Source organism: Trematomus bernacchii, unplaced genomic scaffold (assembly GCF_902827165.1).
Source record: "Trematomus bernacchii unplaced genomic scaffold, fTreBer1.1, whole genome shotgun sequence".
Classification (NCBI taxonomy): domain Eukaryota; kingdom Metazoa; phylum Chordata; class Actinopteri; order Perciformes; family Nototheniidae; genus Trematomus; species Trematomus bernacchii.
The window spans coordinates 3,779,292-3,801,277 of record NW_022987582.1 but is presented as its reverse complement, the minus strand read 5'-3'; the positions used below and the strand labels follow the sequence as shown (position 1 = coordinate 3,801,277).

Genomic DNA, 21,986 nt, shown 5'->3' with positions numbered 1-21,986 from the left:
TCTGACATGTTCATTCACATGCTCCCGAGAAAAGCATCATGTTAGGACAGTTATGAGGTCAGAAGAGATGAGGGTTTATTAAAAAGGCTTTATTCAAATGTCTGAGCACACTCTCTGACAAACACATTAGTATTATTAATATTACTCTCACCAAATTAAAATAGCCTAATATGTTTTTATGTCACAAAGCATTTTGTAATTTGTTTTATTTATTATATAACTTACATATGTTTCACTAGTTTACACACATACCCATAATAACTTAAGTAACCATATTTGAGGACATTTTTACATCCACCATGTGTAAGTGTTAATTATAGGAAAACGTAATACATGATCTCAGTACCCAATGTGCCCTTTTTTTAGCAGACCCCATTAGAACAAAACCACTTATTTTTGCTCAAATCCCCATCATAGATTTCTGTCCTTCTAAATATTAAATGTGAGCAATTTAATCAAAAGTGATTATTTTTTTCATTTTATTTCTGTGGCTCCAAAAGCTGAAAGTATCCAGTGTATCACAATAACATTAAACAGTTGAATGTAACAAATCAAACCAAAAACTGTCTAAAATGTTGTCTATACATTTCATAGCATGCAACCCAAAGCAGCATATACCTCTAATTTCATTACAGTATATTCACATTTATCATTTTCAATATAGAACTTTACTTATATTTATCAATAGTATTGCCAGGTCATCTTATCCCATGATAAGCTGCACTTCACATACTGTAGCTCTGGTAATACTGTCCATAAATTAGCTATGTCAAGGGCCCATTATCAGATTTAGCAGAATAAATCTTCACTGTATGGTCTCCACCATCCAGAATGATGAGGGAGTTGTTCAGTGTCACCAGTCCAACTGGGCGGATAAGGTCATCACCAACCAATGGGGTCAGGGCGGGGCCACTCTGGAGCTGCCCCAAATTCCAAATCATCCCCATATTGGAGTCAATAACAATCACATCTCCATGTTGGTCAAAGGTCATGACTGACATTTGCAGCCTCACTTTTGACTGCAGCATCAAGCTGAAAGTGTCCGTCTGATAAAGGAGGCGGAAGTCTTTTGTGAACACTCTCAGCCTGGTGTGTGGGTTCCTCCCTGGTGGATATGTGTCCTCAGGTAAATGCTCCATCACTGCAGTGTTCCCAGTCGCTCCACAGCAGGCCACCGCTTTTGGATGCTGCAGGTCTGATACGACTCTTTGATGCTTTACAGCGAGACCGTTTATAAAGTCCACCTTTACCTGAGACAGCGTACCGGCCTGGATGTCTGAGACCAGGATGTGCCCACAGCTGTCTGTATCTACACCCCAGGGCATCTGAAAGGAATCTTTCACCGTCAACACGTGGATTCCCCTGGAGGTGAAAACCTTCAGGGCTTTATCCCCAGCATCTGTCACCACCACGTGACCACAGGAAGTCACCGCCACATCCACTGGGAAACAGATCTCCCCACTGCCTTGTCCTTTTGGCCCAAAACTGTGCAGCTTCCTGCCCTGTGGACTGAACACCACCACCCTCTTCTCGCCATCATGCACCACCACTATAGTACCTGAAGATCCCAAAACGGATATCCCAGTGGGGTTGATAAGAGTCCCCCACCCTCCAAAGGCTGTGCAGTGGTGCAGAGCCCTGGCTGTCAGACCTTCAGCCAAGCCAAGGCCTTCCTTTGCCCTGTGAGGAGGGGCAGGGGGTGTGGGACTCTGGGACAACAGCAGCTCCTGCAGGTCACTAAGAGCCTGGCAGTGGGAGTTGCTGTCAACACTGCACAGCTGTCGACAAAACGGGCACTCCAGCTTCCTCAGGAGAGGGTGGGACAGAGCCCTGATGCATTCCAGACAGAGCACATGGCCGCAGGAGAGGTTCTGCGGTCTGTGCTCCCTCTGCTGAGTGCTGAACTTCTCGAAGCAGACTTTACACTCCAGCAGGTTGATCTGGATCTCTCTGAGAATCTCCTCAGGACTCCTCAGGGAGCCTCGACTCGGGAAAGCAGGACTCTCAGCCATGAATTATATTGATGTTCTTCAAACCTACTCAGACAGATCAGTCAGCTGATGCAGGCTGCAAAGGTTCAGAGCCAAAAATAGCTGGATTAAAAAAAAACAAGGTTCACTTAAATGGATAAGTAGCCTAGTGAAGAGAGGGCTATGAAGGCAGAGCACTGCAACATTCTTGTCAACACACTCATGTCCTTTGCTTAGGCCCAAATTGTCATGTGACATTATGCATTAAACGGAGACTCACTGCTGCCCTCCTTTGGAAATCAGCTGACACACATGCTGGAGCCCCCATTGTGTTTTGAACACTGAAAGCAGAGGACATCACACAATTAATAAATTAATATAAGGTATTACAGCTTTCTGGATCAGAACCAGGATCTCCAATTGCCGTTACCTGGTGTTCGTGTGCCTGAACACTCACTGTTTGGCGACAGCTGCGACTCATGGCTTTTTCTTTCAGGAATTACTAGATCTCCAGTTGTTACTACTGTTCATGTTAAGACCTAAACAACATTATGTTCTGTTCCTTTCAAAGGGAACATGAAGCATACCTTCAAAAACACGTTGTTATAGGTCAGCACGAGGCAGCTATTTCAGTCTCTCAGTTTCAAGGTTTGCAGACGGAGTGAAATCTGATCCGAGACGGGCAGTGCTTCAGTCAGCCAATCCCTCAATCCTCTGCTGCAGCAGGGCACTCTTTGGGGGTCAAGCAGGTCATCCAGGATTTCCTTTTGTTAGGTGTTATTGTTGCTGTAAACTGCTGCTTCATTTAAAAACTACAATAATAATCCACAAAGAGTTTAAGAGGAAATGTAAAACATTTTATTATGTTTCTTTATTTCACAGTGAAAAAGAACAGCCATTTTTTATAGGAATTATTTTTGGCAAATTACATCTTAATCCAGAGACATGTACCCTTAGTCGTGTCTACAGTAGCAGAGGAGCCTGGTCCATTCCACAGAGGTCCACCTCTGGATTGTCGAGGATTATGAAGGATATATGTGTATTTAGATGATGCTGACAGAGCAATGAAACTAAACCTTCAAGAAAGCACTCAAGAGCAGAAGAACCAAACACAAAAAGGCAGAATTTAGTTTCAATACAAACTGAAAAAAGTATGGAGTAAAAAAGAAACATGCAAACAGGCACAAGGTGTGAATTAAAATGTTACAATGAGAGTGAAATACGTAAAAATAACAATACTGGCGCCTTGTTGTGTGGTGTTATACAAAGATCTCGAGTACTCTTGTAATATTCTACTACTAAAACACTTGATTTGACACAGCCATGCAGATGCGATATATGCCGTAACAAGAAGGTTGACAGTCAAACCAGACGTGCACTCGGACAGGTCGAGCCTGACGTCTCATGCAGGAATCGGAATAATTGTCCTCTGTAATCAGTAAAGTAAAGAAAAAGAAAAAAAGCAGCCACAGATGGACACGGAGAGTAAAATCACTCAAGGTCACAATGATTCACATAATACTCAAGCATAACAAAATGTACAGTATTTGCAAGAAAACATTCTGAAAGTGATTAGACTATGTGTTTCGTTTTGTTCCTGGTCACACAATCCTCAGTCAATGATCCTTACAAGCTTGCATTGAAATTCTGCCCACATTCAAGTTACAAACACGAAACAAGTGTGAACATCTATGATTTAAATAGACGATAGATGATGATGCTTTTAATAGACGTTGTCCTTTGTGTGCTATAAACATAAAGGGTCCAATTAACGTAATAAATTCTTCATAATGGCTTTTAACATTAAAATGTGTTGGTCCAACATACTGGAGTTACGGCTGGAGTAAACCAGTCAAATGTACATTGGCCATCATTGATATACTGTGTCATAGAATACATGTTTGTAAATTATTGTTCATTAGCTACAATGATCATGCAGTCACATCTACACCATTTTCCCTCTCTCTGTCTCTACACACAGAAACCTGTGATCAATGGTTCAGGAGTTTTTTTTTTATGACTACAGTTCACAGTTTAAAGTGTTCATCTCTGTAGCCCAAGCCTCTGTGCACTCCTAATAACTCTGCATGGGCCTGATATCCACTTCTCCTCCTCTGTCTCCACTCCCTCTACTGTAGGTGCAAGCTTTCTAGATTTTATTTACACCAGGAAGTGGTTGCATCTTTACTCCCTTTTCAACCTGGGATCCTTCACACCTGGCTCCTTGGAGTGAGTTCAGGAGACACACACCAGCCACTGGCTCCGACTCCTACTGGCTGTCCAGCCCGTTGACAGATTGGGTGTTTGCGGAGCCCTTCCCTCTGAGTCTGGTTGTCGGGCTGTCGTCGTCGTCTTCGTCGTCGTCTTCGTCTTCGTCCAGCGATGTGTCTTCTGAAACAGTGAGGAATGAGTTCATACAAATATTTTACTGAACCTTAAATTATGAGTGAAACTCAATTTCAAAGACCTTTACAAGATTACAGTTCCTGTAAATATCTATGTTTTAACTTTAATCAGCCTCTCTTATGGTTGATGAATTAAATCAAAATCAATGTACCTTTTAACTCTTCTGGCGCATATTCATCATATTCATTGTAATAACAGTCGTCTTCTGAGAGGGTCTGTGAAAAGAGAAGAGGAGACATGTGACACACACACCAAAACAAAACCTGACCCTGTGAAGCTTTCAAAGCAAACTGACTGGTAGCAATGTTTAAAAGGGAAAGGATTTGAAGCTTATATTGACACAGGGCAAGTGATCTTATTGTGTAACCTTTCTTGCTTTATTGCTGTGTTCGGGATGTTTCTGGGCATAGCAACCAGGTGCCAAATCATAGCATCATCTACAAAAATGTCAAGAAAGTGCAAATACACTTCTTAACTGTAAAGCAATAGACATACCTTTTCATTTGGACCATAGGTTTCAGCATACCAAACCATTCCGTACAGGCAGAGGAATGTAATGAAGGCCTATAAACAGATAGATGGTTTAATGATTTGTTGAAAATCTTTTATAAATAATTAACAACAGATAAAGCTTTTCAGGTTGAAAAGTTTATGATGTAAAACAGAAAGAAATATGTGAATATGTGTGTCGACGGCAAGTCACAAGATTCAATGTATGACCAGCCAACTACTGACTGAAGAGCATAGTATATTGTTTTGACCCAGAAATGCAACATTACTGATCTTACCAAACACAGCAGCCACAGGACCACGTACAGGACCTGGGTTTTTGAGAACAAGTCCTGTCCAAACTTAATGCATCCCAAGGCCTCCAGAAAGGCTACTGCCCTGTGAATGAGGGGGAAAAAAACATTAAAGCCTCTGACCGACCTGCAGTTCACTTTTAATATTACTAAAAAACAAATATGCCGAATATATGCAGCTTTTAACTGAAAGAAAAATAATCAACCTTTGCTAAAACACTTACCCAAACACCCAGCACTGGGTCCCAACTCTCTTGCACTGTGTGTCTGTAAGGTACGCATAATACTGCCTGAAGCAAAGAACAAACACAAAGCAAATATTAGAAAATATGACTTGTAGTTTAACATGACTGCCTTATGTTGGTCAAAATAAGGATCACAATTTAAGCATATAACACTATCCCAACAGATCTTTCAATATCAGTTTATATGGATTACTTTCCTACCAATATTTAATTGTTGAGTTGGATTCTTTTTACCTGACTGTTGGCGCTGTGATGATACCAACGAACAGGATCCGACACCAGCTGAGAGGATGGCTTGCAGGAAAGACGAAAATGTGCTTCAGGAAGAATGTGTTCAACTCTGTAAGCTGTGGACAAAGAGAAAAACAGGTTGAATAAGGATTGTTATGTGTAATGGCTTATGTATACAACAAAGAGAAAATGATGGAATATTTCCGTTTTCAAGCATATTGAGTTTGAAATCTAGAGTATAGGAATGTTAGCACTTAGTCTCATAATAAATAATCTTAATTACAGTATTTAAGAACAAATAAAGTATTCATATTTGATGTATAGTTTCAAATCTAAAAAGCCAAATGTAATGTCCCTGACAATGTTGTTTGTTGCAATGGTGGGTGGGGGGGGTCGTCTTCAGCATATTTTGCAATGTGACACAATACAAGTTTAGGATTATGGTCATATGACCGACTAAGCCAGTTAAGGAAATCTCACTGTTTGGCTTTTGCTTTGGCTTTATCCTGCTGTACTGTCGTAAATCCATTGTACGTATGAAAACGGCGACATTTCCTACTATGTTGACACAATATGGATGTGAATGCCTTTTTAATCTATTGCAACTGCAGGTCAGCATCATTTCTGGTGCGCTTGAATACAGAGCCAACATAATACAACTATGTGATACTTTTAATTTCAAAGCAGAAGTCTGTAAATAAACAATTAGTTCACGGTCAAATGTTTTTAACACTGCTATATTCAAACTTCTAGGGACATCTCCAACAATGGGCTCATTGTTGGTTTTCAAGTTATAAAGCTAGAAAATATAAATAAGTCATTAGGAGAGGAATTGTTTGTGACTTTATTTCATTATAAACAATCTCAAAGTTTGTTGTTTAATCCTACGTGCATTACATGTATTGTACCATTCCTCCTAGTTTCTATGTGCCCTTGAATTTAAGAGTTGCTGTATACTTTTCTGGCAATTTAAAATTAGGACAATCGTTGCTTTGTCAGACTATTATTAAATTACCTTGTCTCATGAGCTGTCTATTTTTATCACATAGTTGTCCATTGGCTTTACCATGCGCCAGTTATAGATTTAGGGACCATAAATCTCTCTCTCAGCAGGGCTTTACACAGAACAAGCACAGGTGTGGTAGCAAATAACATCTAATGACAGCTCCATTCCATAACATGAGCCAATAAGCCGTGCCAGCAGGACTGTGTGTACAGAACCAGAGCCCTTGAACTGGCCTACCTATAAGGAATGCAGCCACTATAATTGTTAGGACTGTAGTTGCGCCTGTGTTTGACAAGTCAAAATGTGCGCTGCGAGTAAGGTCTAATAGCAATGAGACTCAATGTGTGCTTTATAACGAGCAGATGCACTGAAAAAGGTCAACAAGTTCAGCCAGGACACCATCAAACAAGAGCTATCTTACAATGTCACACTTGAATTAACAAATAGTTAGCAGCTCATTTATGGGGACACTCTGTCCAAGTCCCCCTCATCCCCACTGGAAGATAATGAGAGGCCTGCTGCAGTGTTATTCACTCATTTGGCCTTGAGCCTGTGTGTAGAAGAGCAGCTAAACTGTCACCGCGCTGAGACGTCCCCCATCTTTTCAACTACCTCTCACAGACTGATAATTACCATTTAAAGCCTCAAGAGAGTTGGGAACTGCCTGAGTGAGGAAGAGGGATGACAATGTTGCTTCATCACCGCACAAAAAGGAGAGACAGCAGCTTTCAATGCCACGGTTGCAATTGGTTAGAAATGTGGCTGCTACACTTGAATCTCTAATAGAAAGCAATGGAGCTTACTCAAGTTCTCCATCCATTGTTTTCTCATTACCACAAATTGCTCCTAACTAATCTAACGTGTCTTTCATCCGTACGGGATTAACTGTCAATGTGTGGACAGCAGGACACTCTTGTGTTATATGGATCCATGTGAGAGTGGTTTTAGATTTCAACAAAAGAGGAGGCAATTAGATAAGCCCACTCTTAGCACACTGAAACACTGGATGATCCTGACTAGTCAGCCCTGAGTCAGCCTGAGATGGCCAGGGAGGATTTCTCGGTGACCCACCTGCCAGATTATCATGAACAGATAGACGCCCATCACCCGCTGCAGGGAGGACTTTGGGTCAAGCCAGCGTACGTAGGTCCAGCTAGCGGGGGTGAACTGTAGAGCAGCGCGTTTGATCTTCCCCGTGGTGGTGTGGATGTCCCTGGATGGGAAGCACAGGAGAAGGATTACAAAGACTTGCAGATAGATTTACAACAAGTATTATGTTAGTACATTAGACAAAGCCGGATGAAAGTAATGCCATCACATGAATCATTCACTAGCACTCTGCCTTGATGAACTGTCAAGATCATGTTTCAAAAAAACAATTTATGCATCTTTGGATGGTATCTAAAATGATTTGCTTGATGTGAACCTTTTCAATAGAATAGCTCTGTGTCTTGCATTCCCCCGAGGAGATTTCAAAGTAGTATTATCGTAGGTTTTTTATTCCTTGTTATTGTGTAATTGAGATGTTTTTTTGTTTGGTTGTTTATGAGTTTCTGTTTATTGCTTCAGAGTTTTTAATATCAAATATATTAAATAAACACAAGTTTGTCTGGTCTTTCATTGGTCTGATAATAAAATGAATCTTACATTTTCATAATATAGCATAAAGCTCTAAGGATATATTTCACCTTCATACATTTTTAAAGCTTTATTTATCAATCAGGGCTGGGATGCTTGCACCAGACTGGACAAATCCATCAGACTAAGAATGAAAACAAAACTGGACACTGTAACTTGTAGTTGATTTCTAGACTGTATTTTCATACTTGATACTGGCCCAGTGGTAGGTCCTCATCTCCAAAAAGCGACAGACAGTCATGCCGAGCCAGATGCCTCCTCCATTACAGAGCAGAATGTCCAGAATCACTTGGTCCCACCAGCACTCAGCAAAGTTAGGCAGCAGATGCATGAAGAAGAGCTAAAAAGGAGATCATATAGGCTATTAGAGAATACATGATATCTGAAAAAAATACTGATAATGTTTCATCCTGTAAAAATATTACAGGGAATATATAGGGAGAAACATGCTACAAGAGAAGGAATTATTGGATACAGGTTGATAGGGGATGTAACATGTGTTATAACCTGATATGATGTGAGCTTACTTACCTCAGTAAGCTCCCAGGTAATACTGATAGTCCAGCAGAGGCCATAGCTTCGAATAAGCAGGGCCTTCATACCCCAGCCCCAGAAATGGCTGAATGCAAAAATGTCAAGATGGCTCAGGATTCTCTCCCAGGTGATGTCGTGACAGTTCACAGCGTAATCCTGCAAAGAGCAGCGCAGCCTCATTACAATGATTGATAATCCCCATGTAAGGGAACACAATTGGTGCATGTTAATCAATACAAAATATATTTTCTGTGTAAGCCTTCATTGCTCACCATTATGTCTGCCTCTCTCTTGGCATAACGCAGGTTTGGGTCCAACCAATACATCAGGTCCTTCACCTGCCGCCAGTTTAGGAAGATGACCAAAACCAGGAACAGGAAGTAGAGGACACTCAGACCTTAACAGCGCAGAGAAACCACATTAGAAAGGGAAATGTAACCTCCAAAGTGTTTTATTTTTAGCAATACTTACCAAAAACGATACGCCATATTGCTGGATGTGGCCTGGTGAATGGACCTAAAGTGAGGCACATAAAGATGTCAACGATTTATTCTACAACAAGTGATGGGATAGCCACAGTTGTTTGCTTCTGCTTCCTTTTTTTTGTTTGGACAGTTTTACAATGAGGTTCCTGATCTAACAAAAAGTATGCTATGTAAGCGATCAGTAGCACAGTAAAAACCAACTGTAATTGGTGGCTATGCAAACCTGAGGGACTGTATTGTAGTTATGTATTAACAAAATACATAACTACAGGTTCCGTTTTTTGCTCACCGTTAGGAAATGCCAAAACACTAATGACAAGGAAGAACGAGATGACCAGAATCAGCCCCACCCAGAGATTATTGTCCTTATTTTCATCATCCCTGCAGGCAGGGGAAACAGAAATATCATCAGTTATGTTAAACAGCCCATTTTACAAGCAGTATATGTGTTATATTCCCTCCACAGCTGTAAAAATGTTTCACACAGCAAACATGGGGGTTTTGCATCAGCTGTAAAAGATTTGTAGAGCAAAATGTAGCTTGTAAAGCAGATAATCACAGTAAATGTAACGTTACATCGTCCCTTAGATCGTTACATTGTTGTAGCCAATATCAGCACAGGACATGATGTACATCAATAATGCATTATAAGACAAACATCTATTTGTATTGGCTTAAGTTGACGAATAATGACAGCAGAATGAAGGCAGCCATCACTGATATTTATCCCAGTTTCTTCATGTGGGTGTTGATATATTTTTCAGCAAGAAAATCATTTAAAAGAGTAGCTAGCTAATGTACCTGGTGCATCACTGTTAGCCGAGCACTAGCTAACTATGCTAACCCAGCGAGCTAACGCTAGCCGTGAACGACTTACCTTGCGAAGGCGAAATACATCAGACTGAGCACCGTGCATGTCAGCAGCGTTATCGTGTGCGGCCTGTAGAAAAACTCTATGGTGATATCTTCAACCTGCTGCTCGTTTATCATTCGGAAATGCTTCCTGTAATTCACATCATCCTTGCTCAAGGTGTGGGACCCGCTGTACACGGGCGCCATAGCAGGACGCAGGCTGGAGGGCAGCTCCTCATGAGAAAGTGATCCACAACAAACTACTCACAGGAAACCGGTTGAAATTAATATGTACGGTTACATATCTAACTAGCAGCTTCTAAAAGTAGACGTGACAGCTGAGCAGAGTGAGCAACAGGGGAAGACAGTTTTAAAGAAATTGTTCACTTTTGCTTGTGATTGGTGCTGCATGTTTGTAGGGAGTGTCCCATAGCGGAAGAGCTCACTCCTTCCTCATGTGCTGCTGCTATGATTGTTTTTAGCGTGACTGACCTACATGCGACTACTTTAAAGCCTGACAAATGACCAGAGGTTGACTTTTTTATGTTTTAAATAATCCCGTTACCATCTGAGACTACTGTGACCTCCTGAATTCATAGCTAAATAAAATACATAAGCCTACAGGTTTGGGAACATCAACATAGTTATAGCAGTAAAAACTAATTTAATATCAAATGATTGTGTTGTTGAAAACATCCTGCACTAAAAGTGAATGTGCTTCACTTGATTTTGTGTGTTTGACTCCCCTTTGTGGCGGCTAATGGCTTCACATGTCACTGACACACATCCTCAGCCCCCAGCAGGGGTCTACTTAGTGATGTGTCGGTCGCGAACGAGCCGATTCTTTTGAACGGCTCTTTGGTACGAACGAGGGGAACCGAGTCCTCCTTGGTGAGAGCCGTTCTTGTTATCGTTCAATCGTTGGTCCGCACTCACTGCCTGCCAAAATCCACTCACCTTTTAAAAAGCTTGATTTTGTTCCCCAAACGTATTCTGTGAAGACCCGCCCCTACTCTGATTGGTAGGTTTCAGCACGAGGAGTTAGGTGGGGTTGATCTTAACGGAATACGCGAGAGAGAGAAGTCATAACAAGTGGTACAGGACAGGTAGATGATGTGTTTTTCGGATGGAAAATGAGCCAAACGCGAAAACGCAGCAGCATTTGGATGCACTTCAACCAAAACCCAGGCAGTGATAAAGCGTACCATTTGTAAAGGCAAAATATCCTTTAAAGCAGGGTCAACAAATAATCTCCATCGCCACTTAAAAACACACTATCTAATATTAAGAGTTGCATGAATTTCATTCAAGGCAAGGCAACTTTATTTACTTAACACATACAGAGGGTAAATTCAAAGTACATTCACTGACATGATGACATGGATATGGCGCCACCTTGTGTCATGTTTACAATGCCGATTATTGACATTAGGTCTGACAATACAGTCAATCATTATCCTGGTGATTATTTCGCAGATAAACCTAGTAACCCCGCCCCCTTTTAAAAACGGCTCTTTTGAACGGCTCTTTGAAAGGAACGGAGCCATAAGATCCGGCTCCCTTCAAAGAGCCATAATTCCCATCACTAGTCCTCGATGTGCATTTCGAGAAATGAGATGTCCTTCAACATGGCACGCTAAAATTCATTTCCGGGTCACTACCGGAGGACCGAGGAGTCAAGGAGTCGAGGAGGGACATTTGATGAAATGAGAACGGGCCTGGGACGCGAAAATTATAGAAATGACAAACGGCTCATTTCGGAAAACTCACGCGCGTCGGCTTGACGCTGGGACGACCGGCGACCCTCCCCGACAGGCGCACGGACGCGAGGGCCCGCTCATCACTGCGCGCACTTCTGTGACCGCAGTTTTAATTATTATTATTATTATTATTATTATTATTACATTATTAACATATATTATTATTATTAACATATTATTATTATTATTATTATTATTATTATTATTATATTATTAACATATTATTCTTAAGTCTTAATTAACTTAAGTGCTTTGACAAAAAATCCATACAAAAATGTCATCTGTGGAAGCCGTAATACTGTAAAAAGCACGACCAATCATTTTAGCGGCCCGGCTAAAATAACTGGATGGCCTACCTGCCTGTCAGCCTTCCATCTGTGCACAAACTTATCTTGTGCCCTCATTGGTCATGTGCGCGTTCGTGTGTGTTGGAGGAGGGGCTCTATAAGGAAGTGGCAGATTTTCTCCGATTGTGTATTTTCAATTTATAATTTGATTGTGGACATGCTGTGCTGATTTTTCACATGTGGTGCTTCTTAAAATTAATGTAAAAGGAAGGGAAATGGTAAAAATAAGAAATGTGGTCACAAAAATGTTTATAAAACCTCTCACCAAATCACTCTCACTTCTTGTTAAGAGGGGTAGTGCAAGCTGTATGTGCTTATCAGCCAAAAAGATCAGAATACTTTTTTCAAGACAATTGTTCATGGTGATGTCACTAAAAACACATGATCACAAATAACCTCACACGAAAGTTAGTTTATCACATTATTAAGATGTGCAAATAAAAAGTAATGGTCTTTCTTCACACACTGTTATGTGATCATGAGTATTTTTGTACCAATGCCTTCAGACAGCCTTCTGGGTGCAACACCTCCCATTAAACACATGGGGGCAGCAGCGCTCCACTGACAGGAGTGAGCTACTACACGTGTAATTTCGTTATTAAATTCATATTCATTTATTGTTTCCATAGTTTTAAAGAATCTACTTGATTTTATTTAGTCATTCATGGTGTAGATAGTGGGTGTTTCAATGTTTTCATATGCCTTTATTTAAAGCTCTTTGAATTTGCCTTAACAAATCACGTGATTCATAATGGAATGTGTGTGCGTAAATTACACTGGCAAGCACATGCAGTCACGTGTGCGAATGACGTATAGTTCTAGTTAATTGTGACGTATTTAGAATTCGAAAACACCAAAGGTAATTCTAGGGTTCTGGAAGGAAAGTGAAGTTCCATTTCATCTTCTGAACCCTAAACAGGCAGCAGACAGGACAGAAAGTTATATTAATCCTAGATATATAGATAGATATTCATTTATCTCCGACTACATTTACAGCCAGACTTCTTCATCAAACAGTATTACTTATTATCATTATTATCATTGCTTATTAGCACAAAGGCCAGACCATATTTATGTGGCTTCGCCCTGAGTGGTCAACATTTTACTATACTAAATAGTTTAAAGGGTCAAAATAAGTAAATTAATATATGATAGCTTTTCCGTAGAAGCAGCTTTTCATCCTGTTTAGATATTGTGTTATTTTCTATCATTGAAACCTTTGAAAAAGCACATTTACAGCTAATAGTAGTTTAACAGTGGTGTTAACTTAAACCAAGGGCAACTACAATATTTGGAGAAGTTGTTTACAGTAGTAAAAGCTCTTTTGTTTGGTTTACAGTCATGTCACGGAGAAGCTCACGATTAGACTCCCAAGGATACTACAACAATGAAGGACTACCAATCATTTGCTACAAGGAACACCTGAACAGGTAAGCTAAGGTTTGTGTGAGTGTGTGTGTGTGTGTGTGTGTGTGTGTGTGTGTGTGTGTGTGTGTGTGTGTGCGCGTGTGTGTGTGTGTCTACAATTTTCATTATAGATCTTCAGACCTTTAACTTTTTATTTTATTTAAATTACATTCAGGGTTTTTAAAAACAGATGTTTGAGGACCTCTTCATGCAGTAGTAGAGCAGAGTCCACAAGCTACCTAGAAAGACACAAAACCAGCACCAGAAACATAAATAATAACATAAAAACAGACATGGACAAGAACAGAAAGAGTTACAAAGACAGCAAGCAAATGAGTGACTATGACAGCAACGAAATGAGCGACTCCTCCAGAAACGATGTCAACAACACAAGTAGTAACAGACACAGAAACAGCAGGTTCAACCAAAATATGTTTGGCTTTCTCTTCTTCATACTCGTCCTGTATTTTGGTAAGTGTAACAAACAACTCTATCAACTTTAGTTCCTCAGCTTTTTACTTTTATATTTTCTGTCTTTTGAAGAACAAATGTCTCTGACCTGTTTCTTCTATTCTTTGTGTCTCTCCATCTACCAGGATTTGCATGCAGAGAAGAGTTTCTCAGATTAAACAAAGACACAATGACCAACTTCAAGGGTCAAGGTAAGACATTAAAATCATATTTATCATTTTCATTAGCAAACAAACTAGTGACAGTGACAGCAACACAATTAGCAACAGAAACATTGACAGCTTCTTAAACACTTTCATATTGTCTATCTTTTGAAAATCGTGAAAAAAACCGGTTTCTTTTATGCTTTGTTTCCCTCCATCCTTTAGTAAACACATTGAGTGAAGAGATTCTCACATTAAACAAAGTCCTGAACTCCCTGCAACCGGTGGCGGACACTATGCCCAACTTCGCTCTGGAGAGTCAAGGTAAGACATTAAAATCATATGTATCATTTTCATTAGCAAACAAACTAGTGACAGTGACAGCAACACAATTAGCAACAGAAACATTGACAGCTTCTTAAACACTTTCATATTGTCTATCTTTTGAAAATCGTGAAAAAAACGGTTTCTTTTATGCTTTGATTCCCTCCATCCTTTAGTAAACACATTAAGTGAAGAGATTCTCAGATTAAACAAAGTCCTGAACTCCCTGCAACCGGTGGCGGACACTATGCCCAACTTCGCTCTGGAGAGTCAACGTAAGACATTTAAATCATATGTATCATTTTCATCTGTTAGATTGTAATATCCAAACATATTTTTAACTTTGAGAACGATTGTATCTCACTCACTTTGTGCGTGTGTTTTTTCTGTGCAGAGGCAAGAGTTTTACTTGATCAGTCTTCACAAACGTACTCCAAACGAAGAAGCTGCGCCTATCTTTTTGGAATGTTTTGTAAACGACCTGTACACCCAAGGACAGTCCTTCAGGTAGGATCTACAAACACCAAAACAAATGGCAAATTATAGAAAGGTTTGGGATTTTTAAGCAACCTACCATCTCAACTCTATTTTTATACTCTTTCTTCACTCAGGGAGGCTCATCCCCGGCTGTAGGACGGTGCTGGCCCTTTGAAGGTGGGCGGGGGCATTTATTCATCGCCCTGTCACACCCAGTCTACATCAGCCATGTGACACTAGGTCACATTTCAAAGAACTTGTCCCCAACTGGCATCATTCCTAGCGCCCCAAAGACGTTTTCTGTCTATGTAAGTCACAAATGTATCATTGTTACATTACAGATGTTCAGTTTAAGTGGGAACAATAAGGTGTTCAACTGTGTCTCTATATTCCTCTCTTGCAGGGCATGAATACTTTAGATGACAAAGGAACCTATCTAGGAACCTTTCTGTATGATCAGGACGGGGACGCAACACAAACTTTTGAGCTACCTGTGAGTATTACACTATGCAATACACACATGTCCATTCTTCTTTTTCACACACAAGCTGAAATATTAAAGGAGTAACAGTTTTGTCATTAAATAATTTGTTTCCCATACTGTCAGTTTTTACTCAACAAGCTGTTTCTGCTCTTTTCTCACATCTCTTAGGATCATGGAAAAGTTGTCTTCAAATACGTGAAACTACAAGTTGAGAGCAACTGGGGTCACCCCGACTACACCTGTCTGTACAACTTCAGAGTTCACGGAAAGCTGGCAGAAGTTACAGACAGGTAAGTATGCATGCATGTACTTTTATTATTATTATTATTATTATTATTATTATTATTATTATTATTATTATTATTATTATTATTATTATTATTATTATTATTATTATCATTATCATTATTATTATTATTATTACCACATTATTATTATATTATTAACACATTATTATTATATTATTATTATTATTATTATTATTATTATTATTATTATCATTATTATTATTATATTACCATATTATTATTATTATTATTATTATTATATTATAACCATATTATTATTATATTATTAACATATTATTATTATTATTATTATTATATTATTACCATATTATTATTATTATATTATTAACATATTATTATTATTATTATTATTATTATTATTATTATTATTATTATTATTATTATTATATTACCATATTATTATTATTATTATTAACACATTATTATTATATTATTAACATATTATTATTATTATTATTATATTATTATTATATACTGCATATACATTAACATAAATACACCTACAGTTATTTGTGTTTGTTTAGTTACACATTATTAATCAAGAAAATACAATCATTTTTTAAATAAATGATTCAAAATAATGATTGTATTTTGACGCTTTCCGATACCGAGAAAAGAAGAAGACGCTTTCCGATTGTTGATACCGGAAGTGAAATACATTCATATCCGGTGTTAACTATGCGGACGTTAGGCAGCTAACTATTGCTAGTAAGAACAGAGAAAGAAAGCTTCATTCGCCTTTAAAGCGTATATCACAACTATTTCGGTCACCACGAATGGCGTCTCAGATCCCCATCACCGTCCGGGCTCCTCCGGCCGCCGCCATCCCGGCCGCCCCGCGGGGGAAGAAGCGTCCCGCGAGCCCGGCGGCTGGTTCCGCTCAGCCGGTCCCCGGGAGCAGCAAGAAGAAGAAAGGGCAGCTGACAGCCACACCAGCGGCGACACAGACACAGGTACAGTGCTACCGTCTGCATGTGAAGCGTGCATCATTGTGCGAAACTCAGAGATCTATATAACGTTTTCTGTGTGCAAGGGAATTCAAAGTAGCTAAGATGCAATGCAAGGGTTTCAAATACTGACAGAGGTGGGAGAAGTACTCCGATCAGAGTTTTACTGTCACAAGTAAAAGTCCCGCAGTTAAAATATAACTCAAGTAAAAGTAAAAAAATATTAGCATCAAAATATACGAAGTACTCATTATGCAGATTAGTCCATTTCAGGATACAATTATGTGTTTATTATATTTGAAATCATTAGTTCAAATCTGCAAAGTAACTAAAGATATTAAATAAATGTGTCAGAGTAAAGGCACACAATTTACCTCTGTAGTGGAGTAGAAGTACAAAGTAGCATACAATGTAAATACTCAGGTAAAGTACAAGTATCACAAAATTGTACTTTGCCAGAATCTACCCAAATGTACCCACCTCTGAATACTGAATTCTCTACCGACACTTGAACCCTCATCGAAAACAAAGAAAAAAGCAGCATATTTTAACGCCAAAGATTTGTTTGTATTGTTTCCTGATAACTGCCTTTAAATGGTTGATCAAAGAAAAAAAGAGTTGCTAATTAATTCTCTGTTATGTTTACTACTACTGTTTGAACAAGTCATGTTTTTAATAAAAAGATAGCCAAAAAGCAAATATGTACATAAGTGCTGTGTAGTAACAGCTAGAAAGCAATGTCATTAAATTGTATCTTTAAGATTCATGTAAGTGTTTAAAAGTTAAAGTTAAAATCAAATATTTTTAATTCTGTGTTGTTTCTGTTGTTGTTACTCTTGTTGTCTGATGTCCTCTTTCATGCTTCATCAGATAACAGCAGCAGAGTCGGTGGCGGAGGTGAAGGCAGTGGGAACAGTTGAAATCGCTCCAAATGTTCTCTCAGAGTCAACAGCGAAGCCTCCACCGTTCAAAGACCCCGCCTTCGTGGTGAGTGTCCGCGTCCATGTGGGTTTAAGTTCATCTGCTGCTGAGGCTCTTCCCTCACTGTCTCTGCCCCCTCTCTTAATCTCTGCAGCATTCTGGGATTGGTGGAGCAGCAGCGGGTAAAAAGAACCGGACCTGGAAAAATCTCAAACAGATTCTGGCTTTGGAGCGGACTTTACCCTGGAAGCTTGATGATCCCAACTGTATGTTTTTATATCTTATAATTTCATGTTGCACACTTTTATCAAAAGTACACTACCAGTCAAAAGTTTGGACAAATCTTCTCATTCAAAGTTTTTTATTAACTAGATAATTCCATATGTGTTCTTTCATAGTTTTGATGTCTTCAGTATTAATGTACAACGTAGAACAACATTAAAATAAACAAAAAGCCATTGAATGAGAAGGTGTGTCCAAACTTTTGACTGGTTCTGTACATGAAACTGAATATTTTTTGTGGTGTGGTGGTTTTGAAAAAAAGTCAAAGCTGTGCTATATTATTACATAAATTACGAAACTGCACAGAAAAGTCTACAAGTAATTAAATGTAAGACCTCTGTGTTCACAGACTACAGCATTGAGGCCCCTCCCTCCTTGAAGCCAACCAAGAAATACTCTGACATCTCTGGACTCCCTGTGAGTTATCACTTTACTAAAATACTCACTTTACGATAAACAAAATCACTTTTAAATCTTCTCTGAAGCACACACTGAATACGCTCTCTTTTTCCTCAGGCAAACTACACAGACCCTCAGACAAAGCTCCGCTTCACGTCCTCTGAGGAGTTCTCCTACATCCGCCTCCTCCCCACTGATGTAGTGACCGGATACCTGGCCCTTCGAAAGGCAACATGCATCGTCCCCTGACAGCCGAGCAAGACTTGAAGAGTGAAATACATTTAAACCCGAGCTGAAGTCATGTTTGTGTTTGAGCTGTCGGGCCTGCAAGAAACCAATGAGAGCGCTGTCTCCACAGAGAGGACACGGAGAAGTGCACTTCTTAAATGAACAGATGGTGCCACCAAACATTTGCACAGCTGTTTTAGGAAAGGCTTTAACTTATTATTCAGAGTTACTGTGTGACAAATAAATGCAACAAATAGTATACTTTATTTGAATGCTTATTCTCTTTACGAGACATGTTTGTTGTCTGTAGCTGGATATCATAATTTCACTGTGAGAGAATGTATGACAAGTGTTATCTTTAATGATATTTGTTCCCGATACATTTGAAAGCTTGATGTGGATTTGCTCCTGCTAAATCACATGGAATTACAGGATGCTGTGCGCCCCCTTGTGGTAGAACATTCAGGGGGGTAACAATAAAAAAAGCTGTTGGAAGAAGTTTGCCCATTTTAGAATGATTGTTACTTTTTACAAGTAGCTCATTGAACCTTACTTGAATACGTTTGATTTCAGTTTATCTCTTATTCATCTGTGTTTTCTAATATGTTTTGTATGAATAAATATTTCTAAGTGATACATTTAGAAAAATCGATGTCTGTTCCAATCTCAATGTTGCTTTTATGACAGCCTTTAATAACATTGGTTTGACAATGATATCAAACACTCCTCTGTGTTAAGGGCCACATCTACTGCTGTACATTTGTTTAAAACGCAGTGGCCTGCATCTATGTAAACTATGAACATGTAGCAGGCTAAGCCAAACCTTAATGAGCCAAGAGTCACCAAGCAGTCCTAATTCACATGCGTCATATGTAAATGTAAATTAGTTCCACATGGTTCTAATTCCCCGGCTGCGTTTGATGGATGATTTGCTCTCCGACTGGTACAGTGAGGATGTCTCATTAATCACACATGGCAGGCATCCAGCATAATTTCCATGGTACATTTTACGCTATTTTCACACACTTGATGAATGAGGACCATTGTATTACACATGTGAGCCATCCCTATAATGCTAACGAAGAATAAAAGAGCCGGCACAATTATCGAGGATCACGAGCTTGTGAATATAAACAAGCAAAATCATTCATAACCGCAGCCACTCTTACCACTGAGCTATGAATCCCTTTTTGTTGAAATAGGTTTGATAAATGTGCCATTTTAGTTTACAATTCTTTAGCTTCTGCTATTCTTTTTTTGATGCATTCTTTACACAGTCCCCGTGAAAACAGATCACCTTGTATCTTTGTTCGAAATACATCATCTATATTTGTTACCTATACATCTTTTTAATGTGCCATAAGATCCCATTGTTCCCAAAAGCATATATGATTAATTGTGCAGTGGACCAGGCTTTACCCATGCCTGAGTGTTACTTCTCCCAGCGCTGGACTTAGTTGCAGCTGATGAAGGCAGTATAGTATATCTATGAGAGTCAGAGCAGCATTTCCATTCCTGCTGTGGCATCAAAACCTCAACATAGTGATTAATGAACAGTGCCAGGGCTTTCTGCTACTCAAGCAGATGACCTGCTGGAATGTGTTTAAATGTGTGTTTGTCTCCTGGGCTAAAGTCAGGATCAGGTTAGAGTTATGATTCTACGATTAATGGTTACTATTTAAATGTTGTGATATACACAGGTATATATGCCCTGTTTGGGTGTCTATGTATGAATGCTAACTGCATACTATTGCCATATTTAGTCTATCAACTATAAAAAAACATAAAATGCAGTATATGAGTGGTTTCTCACTCATTACGCAGCAACAACAAATCCTGCATACCTGTCTTTTCAGTCCCAATGTGTCACCACCAGGGTGTATCAGAGCTCTACTCAGTCTGCCGTCCTACCTAAGATAAGACTTTATAGTTTTTTTCAGTTGCTAACACACTAAAATCTCACCTAAAGCACAATAATTTAAACTCACACTCAAAGAGCAAAACCTGAGCTCAAATCTCCAAAATTCTAAACACATGTTCAGCTCTGCACCCTATTTGCAATTCAACTTGGCACTTTTTGTTGTGTCTCGTCAAATGTCTTAGTTATGTTTATGTATTTTGTCTCTCATTTCCTGTTTTATTTTGTATATACCTCAGGCCCTGTTTCTTCCTCCCCGTGTGTGTTTTTCCCGCCATCATCAGTGTCTGCCCCGCCCCTGATTGTTTCCACCTCATATTTAAATAGTCCTGTCTCTCCCCTGTCCTGTGTCAGTTTGTCTTGTTTGTTGGATGGTCGTGCCAAGCTTCAACTAAGAAAGGATCTGGAATTTTACAGGTTAATTATGAGTCATATTATACATAGTGCCACCAGCTGTTAACAGGAAGTCAACCCTATGTGACAAACATCCTCTGATTACAGTAATGGTCCATGAGCAGAATTAGAGCAGCAAAGGGGATCAATCAGTAACAAAAGCACATATAATAAATCGGAAGCTGGTCAAAAGTAAAATATATCAGTAGACAGACTTAACGGTTGAATTCACATGTTCATTATCGCCATGCTGAGCGTAGTCGGTGTCCCAGTCACACAGGGAGTCAGTCAAGTCACATGAGTGTAAACATTTCTGAGCAGAATCTTAAAAATATCCACAAAATGTGATCATATTCAATCCTCCGAGCGCAGAGAGCCTCCAGCTTCCATGCATCAGCAGGTGATTGATAAAAACAACCAACCAGTCATAGATCAAGGGAGCGGGCTAAATTACAATATCATTTATAAATATAATAAATATTCCTTTTATATTTTAGCTGACACCCTTTCATAAAAGTAATAAATAATATCTATAATAAAAAACAGCACACTGATTTAAACAGGCCCATGATTAAATCATTATGAATTATGACTTTGGAAAACAGAAATGAATCTAAGCAATTAAGGACTACAGTTCAATCCTATAATAACAATCATTACAAATTGATTGTAGTGTGAAGAAAATCTTCCTTTGATTGATGATGTGGCACCTGCTGCATCTCACAGGATGTGTGTTTTCAGAGTACGCACACACAGACTGCTGCAATCAACAAGCTACTTCTCCGTTAATGTTGTTTGCTATACTTTGCTGAACCTCTGCAGGCGAGTTTCTCCGACTCCTGGGAGATGCACTGTGTAGTAATGTCATCCTGGTGCTCATTTAGTTCCTGTTTGCCCTCGGGTTTTTGTCACTGTCACATTTTAGCGATAATGGAGATGGCATCTGTGCTGTAGGAAGCCTCCAGACAATGATCATGTATTTTGTTTCACTTCCCAGTACATGCAAT

At 39.3% G+C, this 21,986-nt stretch overlaps 4 protein-coding genes across 5 annotated transcripts; 2 read left to right on the top strand and 2 right to left on the bottom strand.

Annotated features, from left to right (window-relative positions):
- Window positions 1-73: 73 nt before the first annotated feature.
- Window positions 74-2,151, bottom strand: LOC117480399 (E3 ubiquitin-protein ligase NHLRC1-like). The gene has a single exon (XM_034127707.1). The coding sequence runs from the start codon at window positions 2,010-2,012 to the stop codon at window positions 765-767; it is 1,248 nt and encodes a 415-aa protein (XP_033983598.1). The 5' UTR covers window positions 2,013-2,151; the 3' UTR covers window positions 74-764.
- A 654-nt stretch (window positions 2,152-2,805) lies between these two features.
- Window positions 2,806-10,581, bottom strand: ptdss1a (phosphatidylserine synthase 1a). Of its 2 annotated transcripts, none has more exons than XM_034127706.1 (13): window positions 10,196-10,581; window positions 9,608-9,699; window positions 9,305-9,349; window positions 9,106-9,230; window positions 8,831-8,989; window positions 8,488-8,639; window positions 7,733-7,874; window positions 5,659-5,771; window positions 5,404-5,469; window positions 5,165-5,264; window positions 4,872-4,940; window positions 4,528-4,591; window positions 2,806-4,358 (listed from the first exon to the last, which is right to left on the bottom strand). In XM_034127706.1, exons 1-13 carry the CDS (start codon window positions 10,375-10,377, stop codon window positions 4,240-4,242), a joined length of 1,428 nt encoding a protein of 475 aa, XP_033983597.1. In that variant the 5' UTR covers window positions 10,378-10,581; the 3' UTR covers window positions 2,806-4,239. The 2 variants fall into 2 exon arrangements, with proteins under 2 accessions (XP_033983597.1, XP_033983596.1); XM_034127705.1 differs by having other exon boundaries at window positions 2,806-4,361; window positions 10,196-10,580.
- Window positions 10,582-13,977: 3,396 nt separating this feature from the next.
- On the top strand, window positions 13,978-15,882 carry LOC117480509 (SUN domain-containing protein 3-like). Its single transcript, XM_034127854.1, has 8 exons — window positions 13,978-14,155; window positions 14,281-14,346; window positions 14,524-14,622; window positions 14,799-14,897; window positions 15,017-15,129; window positions 15,234-15,407; window positions 15,503-15,592; window positions 15,752-15,882. Exons 1-8 carry the CDS (start codon window positions 13,978-13,980, stop codon window positions 15,875-15,877), a joined length of 945 nt encoding a protein of 314 aa, XP_033983745.1. The 3' UTR covers window positions 15,878-15,882.
- A 594-nt stretch (window positions 15,883-16,476) lies between these two features.
- LOC117480042 (INO80 complex subunit C-like) lies at window positions 16,477-19,327 on the top strand. The gene is made up of 5 exons (XM_034127191.1): window positions 16,477-16,844; window positions 17,709-17,825; window positions 17,914-18,025; window positions 18,391-18,458; window positions 18,558-19,327. The coding sequence occupies exons 1-5, from the start codon at window positions 16,668-16,670 to the stop codon at window positions 18,687-18,689; spliced, it is 606 nt and encodes a 201-aa protein (XP_033983082.1). The 5' UTR covers window positions 16,477-16,667; the 3' UTR covers window positions 18,690-19,327.
- The last annotated feature ends 2,659 nt before the right edge of the window (window positions 19,328-21,986 follow it).